We start from the raw sequence: 12,720 nt of genomic DNA, 5'->3' as shown, positions 1-12,720 counted from the left end.
AACCAACAGGGCACCTGCCCTCACCGAACTGGAGGAGCTGGTGGCGGCCACACTCGAGCAAGAGAGCGTCGTGGGTCTTGGGGACGCCGACAGCTCTGCCAGAGCCGCAACACACCAAGGTAAGACGAAAGCACAGCAATGTAGCCGCCCCTACCCCTATCCCACATCCCCCATTGTGACACGAGAATCACACTGCAGTCCACACGTGTCAGTGCAGACAGGCAATGCATTCCGGGAGATGTAGTCAGGGCAACACTAACCATGACGTAAATGTCACAGGGCAACAAGGCATGTCACGCACTCGAGGCACAAGGAGACAGAGGACAGATTGGAATGTGAAATGATTTATTGTGACGCTTGCAATGCAGCCCTTCGGGGACACTGAGCCAATGTTGTTTTTCTGTCCACAGATGTGACATCATGCAGTACAGGGCATGCTGCAGGGGAGACGGCACACCGGCCACAAAAATCACCTCTAGCCAGCACGAGTGCAGACCAGGGAGCAGGCCCACTTGCAGCCGCACCACCTACGCAGCCAGCATCGCCGCACACAGAGCCAGCATCACCTCACCGAGAGCCAGCATCACCACCACCAGAGCCAGCATCGCCACTCATGTTCGATTCACCGGCCACATCTCCGCTTGCAGGTGTGAGAATGAGGAGGCGTCCAGCAGCCAGGCTACGAGCCTTAGACACCTCGTCAGACGACAGCATGGGCCCAGAAGACCGCACCGGGCCCCAGGAAGGGAGCCATCCCACTGTGCCCCAAACATCACAGGCAGCACAGACGGGAGCAAGAGGGCGCCGCAGGTCGCGTGTCCAGAGTCCACCAGCACCCACTGACGGCCATGGTGTCTTCTTGGGGCTCGAGGGCCAAATGTTGAAGCAACAGCGCCTGCAATCAAAGGCAGTAATGTCAGTCCAGAGGCACATGCGGGTGATGAGGACAAGCTTAGTCAACATGGACACAAACATTGGCGGCATGGCTGCGGGCATTCGGGACATGTCCCAGTCAATCCAGCAGTTGTGCAGCAAATTAGATGCTGACATCGAAGCACGGCGCCGGGAACGCCAGAGAAGGGACACTACCAGCAGGGCACTCAACCGTCTGGCAACTGCGACTTCCCTACTTTGCCGGCGCTCTGTGACGATGCAGGAGGGCCTAACACAGTGCTGCAGCGACCTGTCACGGGGGATGGTGCAGGTGACAAGTGCACTAGGGGTGCTATTGACAAGTCAGGCGTCGACAACTGCTGCAGGGGATGCTGCGGAGAGCATCGACACCAGCAGCAGCATCACACCCCCCGTCCCCGAAGCACGCAGGAGCAGCAGGCGGCTTGGGGTTGGCTCTAGTGAGGATGCACAGGCCGTGCAATCCACCACTGCAGCGCGTATGCGCAAACATTGATGTGGCCCTGCTTATCCACTTGCCATTGGGTGACGTAACCCTGGACATACTCATTGTATAGATGGCATATTGCCAGATTGGCCTGTTCATGTGTTCATGGCGTGGTGCCACATTAAACTACGTCATGACTTCTCACGACTCGCTGTGTCCCCTCACTTACTCAGAAATAGTTGCATGTGATCTCTGCCCGTCTCTCTCTCCCATCGATTGCAGTTGGCACTCTAGCTGCGCTGCCCTCTGGCTGGCCTGACTCATCCTCGTTGTCCTCAAAATATGTTAGTTCCACATCTGTACCTTTTTTCGTGGCAAGGTTGTGCAGCATTGCACAAGTGGCAATTATCTTGCAGCAGGTGATGGGTTTGTACTGGCGTGCGCCTCCGCTCTTGTGGAGGCAGCGGAACCTGCTCTTCAGCAGTCCAAACGTGCGCTCCACCACATTGCGTGTAGATTTGTGGGCCACGTTGTATCGTCTCTCACTCTGGGTTGCTGGGTGTAGGTAGGGAGTGAGGATGAATGAACGGCATGCATATGCACTGTCGCCTGGATGAGTAAAAGGGAACCATCAGTTACATGCCTCTATACACTCTGATTTGCAGGTTTCAAGGGGCGTCACTGTTACTTACCCAGCAGGTATCCCTCTCCGAATTCTCCGGCTCTCAGTCGTGTGTAGATCCCACTATTCTGGAAGATGTAAGAGTCGTGGGTGCTCCCAGGAAACTTTGCAACAATATCTGTGATGATGTTCCCTGCATCACAGATCACCTGCACATTGATGGAGTGGGTGGACTTCCTGTTCCTGTAGATGTGCTCTGTGTCAGCTGGAGGACAGATTGGGATGTGTGTACCATCAATACAGCCGATGACATGGGGGAACTGTGCCATGTGATAAAAGTCTGTTTTTGTTTTCTGCAGTGCAGCCTGTGTGTTTGGGAAGCTGATGTAGTGGTGCATTCTCTGCATCATGGCATCCAGGAACTTCCTGAAGAAACGTGACAGGCAACTCTGGGATACCCCACCCACCGCAGCTATCACCACCTGATAACTGCCGGATGCCAACAGATGTAGGCTGCAGAGCACCTGCACATGTGGGGGTATGGCGTGCGCCCTTCTTATTGGCTGGTCCAGGAGTGGGTGAAGGTCCCTGATTAAGTCCATGATGGTTTCGGGGTGTAGCCTGTACCTCTCATGTATCTCTGCATCGGTCAGCTGGAATAGTGTGATGCGCTGTCTGTAGATTTGTTCCTCCCGTCGCCACACCCTCAGTCCTGCTGCCTGTAGACGTAGGCGCCTTGCAATGACGTACATGGCGGCCATGTTGTCCACGCTGTTGCATTTTGGGATTGCTTATGTGCATTGTTGATGGTTACCACCTGCTTTCCATCCGTGTTAATTACCGACTCTTATTTACCGATTTTCCTGGATTTCTTAATTACCGACTGCTCCTACATGTCATTTTCAATTTTTACCACTTCATATTTACCACTTCATATTTACCGATTTGTTAATAATGTATTCGGTAAATATGAATCGGTATTTTAGAATTCGGTAACTATGAATCGGTATTTACCGCCTCATATTTACCGAAAAGTGGTTTTTGGACTCCTACATCTCACTTGTCTGAATACCGGTCGGTAACGGCATATTTACCGAAAATCGGCCGTTACCGACCGGTATTTGGCTACCTACATGAGGCCCAAAATCTTCTTTACTGTCCCAGATATAAGAATTCAGAAAAAGTAATGGCTAAGGTAGCACAAACTGCAGTTTTGGACTTACTCCATGGATTGTGTCCACCCCTATAGTATCAATGATTGCAGGAAATTCTTCATAAGCGGATCTAGGTGAAGGGTGTCCAACATAAGTCCAGGAGGGCCAGACTCAGCCCAGAGTTTGAGCAATATTAGGTACAAGTATTTTAAATTGAATTCATTTCCATAGTCACTGATTACCCAGACATTCTGGTATGGATCTGGTCCTTCTGGACACTCCTGGTCTAAACATATGGTTGGACCTACGCGGTGAATTTTGACAGTATGACAAAAGTTGGGCCGCTTCTTTGCAGCATGAAATAAGTTAGAAACCACTGACTGCAAATAAGTGCCTGGCTGTCCTATACAGTGATGAAACGTCAGTGAGTGGGATTCATGATGTGGTAAAGGCACAACAGAAGAACCTATGTGTGACAGCTAGTTGTACACAGCATGCGGATCTAACACTGCCAATAAAAAGCAGATTTTAAAGCAGTGCTTTGCAGAGGAGGCAGTGCATGCAGTTTCTTGCTTCTTTATCATTATCAGATGCAGTTTGAATCTATGCGACCGAGTACTCTTTTACCACATCACTGTGACTGAGTCAACAAGCATTTGCAATGAAATAGGTCTCGCATTAACGAGAGTTTAAGCTATTGGCAATGCAATAGCTTAAACTCACAAATGCGAGACCTATTGCACTGCGAATATTTTTTTTTACTAGCACCCATGCAGCGCTTTTACATTCATGAAGGCCGCACTCCTTTCTTTAATCAAGCCGTGTCTGAAGAAAGGGGCATGTCCGACATTAAAGTAAAACCGCGTCATCGGGGCTATGACAATAAAAAAAGCATCTGTTTGTCAAGTTGTCAGCCACGCAGTTTGTGTAAAGAAAGGGGTGCGGCCTCTATGAACGTAAAAGCACTACATGGGCGCATGTAAACTAAATAAATAGATGCAGGTGCTAAATGCAGACCTTGCAGCTAAAATCAATAAATTAAAAGCGGTCGGCTTGCTGTGAGGTAGTGGGTGCAATAGAAGAAGCGCATTAAATGAAATATTTCCTACCGACTTATAAAGCAGACCATGTAACACCAGTAAAAGGTCCAGTAGTTATGGGAGGTAAAAATGCAGACAAGGCGGTACCAAGGAGGGACTAACACCTAATAATGACTTGGAAGCCAGAAATTACGAAGGACACTGAAACAAGCCAGTTAAAAATATGGGCGGAGAGTGGGCGGAGCTACAAAGCCATGTGATGTAGCTCAGATTTCATTTGGAATCAGGCATTGCTTTATGTTTGTGCTTCAGACAGACTGTATTTAAAATGATGCAGATTTTGGTGCAAGTGGAAAACACATGGCACATGAAACATGAAATGAGGCCTAGTCAAATGCTTATTAAAAGTGGAACTTTTGGTGCAAAGCAAAGTGAAAGACATAAAATGAGGCCTGGTCACAATGCTTTCAGTCTGAAATGCTTGTGCTGAATTAACATGTTTTTTTGCAGTGTAGCGAAAACTCGTGATTTCAGTGGCTTTTTTAGCTTTGAGGATAATCATAAAATGTTTGTTCTCTCTTCCCAGCTCACTTTCCCTTATAAAATTACACTCCCTGTTCCCTGTCTCAAGAGACTTTGGTGTAGTTACATATTTAGACAAATACATATTCAGTTCATAACATCTTTTTATAATGTGTATTAACCATGCACCAACACTACATGTGGGGATAAAGCATTTTGCATGAAAAGCTATCTAAAACAGAGTATTTTGCTATAAGTATGTATTTACTGCTTGTGCTTTGAAAATTTGCCCTAGTGCATGTTTATGCTATTTTGTACATTGCACATTTTTGCATTTCGTACACAATAGAAAACCCGCTTTTAAATTAATAGCTTTTGCTAGGTAATAAATAATACAAGATATTAGTATGGGGGAGGTAAACAGAATGGGTTTTTATTTTGTAAATTAATACTATTTTTGTGTTTGTTTTTGGGCCTAAGATAAAATGGCTGCCTTTGAATCTAGCAAGGCTGTGAATTGTATTGAATGAGAGAGCATGCGCAGAACCAGCTACATACTGCCAAGTGCCTCGAGTGAAGACCTGGTTCAAGGACACCGTAAACTTTAAATTCTTGTAGTCCTGCCAATGTACCAGTGTTTGTGGAATGTGCTTATCCTGCGTGCGATGTGACGGGAAAAATGAAATGAAACATTTTTCCCTAGTTAATGTTGCTAAAACTTATAATTGTATAAATCATTAACGCTTTTTAAAACCGGATTTGCAATGAGAACAGGATGGTGAGACCCTCATGTCATCTATGCTAACCAATCAGTGCAAGCTTTACTGAAAACTGCAACATGTGTAGTCAGCCAAGAATTAGAGAATAAATAATGACCTCTTTGGAGGCGTGTTTCTCTTCCCTTAGGAGGAGGAGAGAGGAGAGGCAGCAGATGAGGCCAGACATCATATGGGTTAGGTACGTGAATGTCGCGGGTGGAGATTTTGTCCAAGGAGAGACAGAGGAAGGTGGTGGGGCCTTAGCTCATATTTTTCAGAGCGTCCTTGCACGTCATATTTTTGGCAAGTCGGATCACATTCCTCTGTGGTTTGTGAAGGAGGGGCCTTTTCAGTAGCAGCTTCTCTGTAAAGCACAGCGGCAGACTTGAACAGACCAGAGCAGCGAAATGCAGCTGATAGAATTCTGTAACTTGATTGATATTTGACTAATGAATAAAGGGTCAAAGAACTTTAACTTTTAAGTAGAAAATAAAACCCTTTAAAAATATTAAACTCTTTATTGGCTTAAATATTAAATGCATTTGATTTTTCATGTTTATGTAAAGTCTCCTGAAGGTAATAAACAGTGGCAAGGGTCTAGTACCTTTACAGCGGTAAATTGGAGGTAAATGAGGTTTTGCATTGAGAAATCACCATGAAATTACCGCTGCATCACATGCTCCCCTATTAAATGACTTGCAGCAGGACATGTCCTCTTACATGTATACGGAGGTGTGGAAAAAGTCAAAAACCTGACTCCCAATCATAGTTTGTGTCTTAAGCACTTGTGAAGAGACAGAAAGGTGAGTGTCTTTGCTTTCCTCCTAGACATTGGCATCAAGGCTCAAGGCACCAGCTAGCCCCTAGCCTAAAGGAACAAGAGGATCACAGATGGCCATGAGTCATTTGAGTTGCAGCTAGCTCACAATTGAATAAGAAACATCTCATCCACTGTAGGTTGCTGGTGTGAACCCATACTTTGTGCGGTGGCTGCTGAATGTGTTCGTGTCTTCAAGTTACACCGGGACAAAGTTAGCATATTTCCCTGTGACCGGACTGAATTCAGATGTATAATAGCGGCTGAGCAGGCTGTATTCCCTTAATTCATACACCCACGGCCACAACAGAGAAGCCAAACAAGTTTAAAGGAGTGAATGAAAGGGGAGGTGGGGGCGTGCGCAACTCCAACGCCAGGAACCTGACATGGTGGGTGCCTCATGCTCTAACTTATGAGAAAATAAGAAAACACATTCCCAGCAGGCAGTGCACACTGAGCGGATACAAGTCATCTGTGGCAAACACCGATGTCGTCAGGTGTAGACTTCTGCCATGCACAGCCGCAGAAAAGAAAACATCGCCAGTTTGAGACAATAAAGGCCATTGTATGGGGAGACAAAGATGGTCCTGCCCGCTGGGCACAGAGGGCCCACTGCCACTTCTTGATGGCGCTCGTGTAGGCGTCCGATAGAGGGTGCAGTTTACTTCCTGGCAGCGCAGTAACAAGTGCACAGAGCTCTGGCTGTGTGTACAGAGTGTCTAGTGCGCTCATCACACAGACCATCCTCCACCCGGAGTCTGTCTGCGAGGGGGCGCCTCACCTGTGAATTTCATTATAGGTTCAACCCAGCACTTTCTTTCTCGCTGCCTCAATCAATCAATCTGGGGTTTATAAAGCGCGCTACTCACCCGTGAGGGTCTCAAGGCGCTGGGGCGGGGAGTGGTAGGCAGCTCTGGATCAGTCGAAGAGCAAGGTCTTGTGGTCCTTCCTGAAGATGTGCAGATTGGGGGTCATCTGATGTGGACCGGGAGTTCGTTCCAGATTTTGGCTGCGAGGTAGGAGAAGACCCTTCCTCCTGTTCTGCTTCTGCGGATGCGAAGTGTCTCTGCTAGGGCGAGGTCTGCCGATCGGAGAGTTCTTTTGGGTGCATGGAAACTGACTCTATCGTTGAGGTATTTGGATCCGATGTTGTGGAGGGATTTGTAGGTGTGGGTGAGAAGCTTGTAGGTTATTCTCTTCTCGACTGGGAGCCAGTGTAGGTCTCGAAGGTTTTGCGTCATGCATTCGTGTCGTGGGGTCCAGAGGACGAGCCTGGCCGCTGTGTTCTGGATGGTTTGGAGCTTGTGTAGCAGAGTCCTGTTGATGCCGGCGTAGAGGGCGTTTCCGTAGTCCAGTCTGCTGGTTATGAGTGCGTGGGTGGCGGTTTTTCTGTGTTCAGGGGGAATCCATTTGAAGGTCTTTCGGCGGATGCGGAGGCAGTTTAAGCTAGTGGAGGCGACGGCGTTGGTCTGGCGTGTCATGGTGAGGGAGGAGTCAAAGATGATGCCGAGGTTCCAGACATGGTCTGTCAGGGTGGGAGGATCCCCGAGGGCGGAGGGCCACCACGTGTCGTCCCAGGTGGCGGTGAGGGTCCCAGGATGAGGACCTCAGTCTTTTCCGTGTTGAGCTTCAGGTAGCTTTCCTTCATCCATGTCACGACGTCCTTCATTCCTTCCTGGAAGCTGAGCCTGGTGTCTTTGGGATCCTTCGTGAGGGAGAGGATGAGTTGGGTGTCATCGGCATAAGATACTATGTTGAGCCCGTGCTGTCTGACGATGGCAGCATAGGGGGCCATGTAGATGTTGAAGAGTGTGGGGCTGAGCGATGATCTGTGGTACTCCGCAGTTGATCTGTGTGGGTTTGGAGATGAAAAGGGGGAGTCTGATCCTCTGGGTTCAGCCGGAGAGAAAAGAGCGGATCCAGTTGAGGGAGGTTCCTTGTATCCCGGGCGTCGTGCAGTCTGGCTGCGAGGATATGGTGTGAGACGGTGTCGAAAGCCACAGACAGGTCTAGTAGGATGAGTGCTGCGGTGTGTCCCTGGACGAGTAGCATGCGGATATCATCAGTGGCTGCGAGGAGGGCAGTCTTGGTGCCATGGTTGCTGCGAAATATTGACTGGGAGGCGTCAAGGATGGAGTGCTCTTCGATGAATGCAGTCAGCTGGGTATTTACAACTCTTCGGCGACTTTGGCAGCAAACGGGAGCAGGGAGATGGGCCGGTAGCTCTTTAGGTCTGTGGGGTCGGCCGTGGGCTTCTTGAGGAGGGGCTTGAGTTCTGCCTTCTTCTAGTCGTCAGTGACTGTGCCGGTTTGGAGGGAGGCATTGATGGTCCGTCCTAGTTCGGGGCGATGGAGGTAGCGGCCTTCTGGTAGATGTGAGGTGGGCAGGGGTCCGTGGGTGCTCCAGATATGGTTTTCATCATGGTCGTGGTGATGAGATCCACCGTTGCGGGGGTCCAGGATGTGATGGTCGGCTGGTGGTCATCGGAGGGGGGACGGGGTGGTGAACAGTGTCTTGTTGCTGAAGTGGTCGTAGAGGGTCTTGATCTTCTGATGGGAGTAGATGCTGGGCTTGTTGCAAAGTTCCTGGGATGGTGTGACGTCGGTGGCCTCACTGGGGGGCTTGATGAATTGATGTATCATTTTAAAGACTTCTCTGGCGTTTGTTGGGTTGGTGTCGAGTTTGTTCTTGATGAAGGTCCGTTTGGTGTCCCTTATGAGCTGGTGTTATTCCTTTAGGGTGCTCCTATGGTTGTTTTGATCTTCTGTGGTTTTCCGGTTACTCCATATTTGAGGCATCTCTGGGTGTGCCTGGCGACTTGGAGTTCGGTAGTGAACCAGGTAGCCCTCAGGGGGCGTAGTTTGGTAGGGTTGCAGAGGGGGGCGATCTTGTTGGCGCATCTGGCGATACATCGATGGAGTTCTTTGGCTGCAGAGTTGGCATCGGTCGTGGTAGAGTGGCGGTCCATGAGGAGTGTGGAGTTGAGGTGCTCCTCTGTGATTTTGCTCCAGTTCCTTCATGGCGGGCGTGGTGCTGGTTTGGGTGCGGTGGTGGTGCTGAAGGTGAAGTGTACGCAGTGGTGGTCGATCCAAGGGGGTTGGGTGGTGACTGAAATGGAAGCTGCATGTGTGACAATATCCAAAAGCTCACCTCTCACTGGTAGAGGGACAGTTTTTGTAAACTAAGAAGATACTTTAGAAATGCAATCAGATGTATAAAGAGAGATTAGCCGTATAAATAAATGCTTCTTTCCACGCCCTGGATCTTGTCCCACCATGCCCTGGATCTCATCCACCGGCTCCATATCCCTCCATCCCCATACCTCTTCCTCCTCCGGCGGATCCAATTCCTCTTGCCCCGTGTGCCTGCTGCTCCGCTCCATGGCTTCGGTGTGTGAGCCCATTCTCCCAGCAGGATCCCTCTGCCGCTGGCTGGAGCAGAGTGTGTGTGAGGCCTGGTGTAGTGAAAGAGCCACTCTTGTAGTCTGGCACACTATGATGAACTCCGACCACCACCATTTTAACTGACTTTAGTGTGTTATTTTACCCTAGCCTTAATGTAGGATGGTCCTGCATATGCTTGCTTCTCTTCCATCCTGTAATCTTGCTGTCTTTCTTTGACATGGCCTCATGTTATCCTGCCTTCTGACTTTACCTTGCTTCAAACTTTTCTGTGTGCACAGTGGTGCTTGTACTATTGCCTTTGACAGGGCCTCATGTCTGACTACCTTGCTGCTGCATGCACAGCAGTGCTTGCAAGTTGTTTGGGTTATTCACATTCAAGGTCTTGGTGTTTTCCTGAGCGATTGTTTTTGTTTAGTGTACTGTGGAAGGGCTTGTGAGAGCTTCGTCAAGACAGAGGCTGGAAGAAGTGCGAATGGAGGAAGAGACTTGAGAGCTCCTTACTGCCATGGAGATGCTTGCTTGGAACTTGGCCAGTTCTGGTAAAATTCCTCTGGCGGTGGGAGGAGGTCTTTCACGAATCTTCTAGTGTGTTTAAAGCTGAGGGTTGCAGGCTGAGAAACTGGGAGTTTGGATTCCGAGCGAGGGCAGACGTGTCTATCTCGGATTGAACCCTGGCTTGCTGAGCTCTGATCCCCGGCTGCAATTCCCCCAGTCAGAAGTGGGCAGTGTATGCACCAGGTGATGTATTGAGTTTTGTGGTTATTGCCATTGTGATGTGTGGCCAGTGGCTTTGATCGTTTGCGGTGTTTTCTTTGTGGTGTGGGAGGTGCACATCCAGAGTACTCCTCTGCTCTATATATATGTATAGATTTCTGATCTCTTGCAGGACGTCCAGTGTATCTTATTTTATATCAGTTATTGCTTGTTTATTAATCAGTATTATAGTTTGCTCAGTTATTGATTCATGCCTTTAGATTATAAGTTTGCTACATATATTTGAATCTTATGCATTTGGTATCTGAGATAGCCTTTGTTTAGAGAGTATTATGTAATAAACCCAAGCCTTATTCTAAAAGTGATAGAGTCTTTGCATTTTGTTAAATAAAACCCATTTTCAAAAGGTGCTGTTTGTTTTGTGTAGAAGTCTTGCTATGCCAGGGGTGGTAAGACATGCTCAAAAGTGTATATTATTCAAAGGTGCAGTGGTATATTTGCCTCCCAGGTGGGAGTGCAGGGATTGGGTGTGGCTTATTGGTGAGAAGCCATATTCAAAACACCTGGGCAGGCATGGGAAGCAGCGGGTTGCAGTAGGAGGGAAGGCCTCTCTGCGGGAGGGGGCGGGGTTCAGAGAGGCTGCTGCCTGCGCAGCGCTGGCTGAGGTAAGGGCTCTTCTCTCACCAGCGATGTCGAGAAGATCCCCTGCTGCAGGCTGGAAACTCCCACTACTGCAAAGTGGAAGTCAGCGAAGGAGGGGTACTAAAGGGGCAGGGCAGGGGGCGGGAAGGCATGAACAACAGGAGTGGGGGGGACAGAAGGCACAGACAGCGGGAGGGGGGAGAAGGCACGGGAAGAAAAGAGTGCTCATGCAACACTCAAAGTAAAGGGGCCAGTAGGTATGGAAGAATACAGATGACGACATAGTCGTCATAAGGAGGGACTAACAGTCTATAAACCAATCGGAAGGCAGAATATACAAAGGACAAAGACACAAGCCAATAAAAAAGTGGGCGGGGTTGTGGGTGTGGCTTCTCCCCCGTACTCTACTACCACAGATCAACCCCAGAGCAGCGCTTGCGCACGGGCTCACGGCTCGACCTAAAATGGAGAGCTTGTCTTTGTGGTCATTCAGCTGCATTTTAGCATTTGAAGGTATCTTGTGTTACTTTATTCACAAATTAAAGTGCATGTAAAGTGTTGGTGTAAAAGAAGTGAGTTACTGCAGTGTTCACACCTGGTAGTGGTTTGTCAATTTCGATCTAAAAGTGAAACCCTGAACTTAATTTGTCTCTCACCCAGAGTAACCACAAAGGAGAAGGGTGTTGGTGGGTGTAACTCCTAAGCACATTTTTAGGACTTCAGACTACAAAATGCGTCACAATCTGTTTTATTTGGATTTTCAAACTGAGTAGAATTATCAGCAGCACTAAAAGCTGCAAGCCAAACCTCATCTTGGCATGTCCCAACTTACACTGAGCATTTTTTAGGGATAGGCCAGGGGGGATCAACGATTCCTAAATAGCTGGCCACTGACAGGCAGTGGTTGGCGAGCACGGGGGATTTGAGGTTCTCCCTTTGGACTTTAATGAGAACCAGCAGAGTATTTTAGGGAAAAATGGGTCGGTACCGTTGGATAAAACTGGCACAAAGATGGCAGCAGTCTGTCAAGCCTAATTGTTTTGTTTTTTACACTGTTTTACAAGCGCCTTCTGGCGCAGTACAACCACTTCAGAGCACTGTGAGACTTATGATGAGCAAGCGTCAAGAGCTCTACCTGCTGCCACCTTGTCTGAAATACTTGCTGATGTGAACCATGGGCTTATATAGGATAATTTAGCCTCTCGCTGCCTTTACTTACACATGCTCCATATTTGTGCACTCACAGTGGGCCAGCTTATGCAGTGGCATACACAGAAGCAGAAAGCCAGGCTCTTTCTTATGCAGATGAGGTTACACTGTACAGATGTGTCTCATTTTCCATCACTGAAGCACTTTTCAGTGCCTGCCCTCGCGCCAGCCGCTTGTGGCTTGCCAAATTCACAAGTGGCTCCAGCATTGTAATTTATCCGATCCCAACTTTTGAATTCCGAAGTAAGCCAAGACTTTTTTTCAAAAAAAGTAAAACAAACACAGATATTGCAAAGATCCACCCCTTTCAGCCAATTGCACAGAATCCTTTAGCGACTCTCTTTGGACATTGTCAATCACATCTTTGATCAGCCTACCGGAGTACTTTAACCTCGCCATCTTTCTATTGGCTCCTTGGGTGGATCTTTCGGCCTCATTTGGAACAACTAGCAGGTGATGCCACTGACATGAACGAGGGACTATTTTACATGTGAAAAGT

At 48.4% G+C, this 12,720-nt stretch overlaps 2 protein-coding genes across 9 annotated transcripts in view; one reads left to right on the top strand and one right to left on the bottom strand.

The window, feature by feature from the left end:
• Positions 1 to 12,720, top strand: part of LOC146809185 (uncharacterized) — a 432,226-nt gene that overhangs the window by 301,840 nt on the left and 117,666 nt on the right. For 2 of the 7 annotated variants that reach the window (XM_085616012.1, XM_085616013.1), the window contains exon 5: positions 411 to 1,540. The exons of the other annotated variants lie outside the window; for them this stretch is intronic. In XM_085616012.1, coding sequence (XP_085472138.1) covers positions 411 to 1,408 — 998 coding nt within the window. In that variant the 3' untranslated portion in view covers positions 1,409 to 1,540. Of the gene's footprint in view, positions 1 to 410; positions 1,541 to 12,720 lie in introns of those variants that run through there. 7 annotated transcript variants of the gene reach the window in all.
• LOC146809186 (uncharacterized) overlaps positions 1 to 12,720 on the bottom strand; it is a 90,570-nt gene that overhangs the window by 75,773 nt on the left and 2,077 nt on the right. The gene's annotated exons all lie outside the window — the stretch shown is intronic.

Source organism: Triturus cristatus, chromosome 7 (assembly GCF_964204655.1).
Source record: "Triturus cristatus chromosome 7, aTriCri1.1, whole genome shotgun sequence".
NCBI classification, from domain to species: domain Eukaryota; kingdom Metazoa; phylum Chordata; class Amphibia; order Caudata; family Salamandridae; genus Triturus; species Triturus cristatus.
Note: the sequence above shows the minus strand (reverse complement) of the source record. Positions and strands in the feature narration are given on the sequence as shown.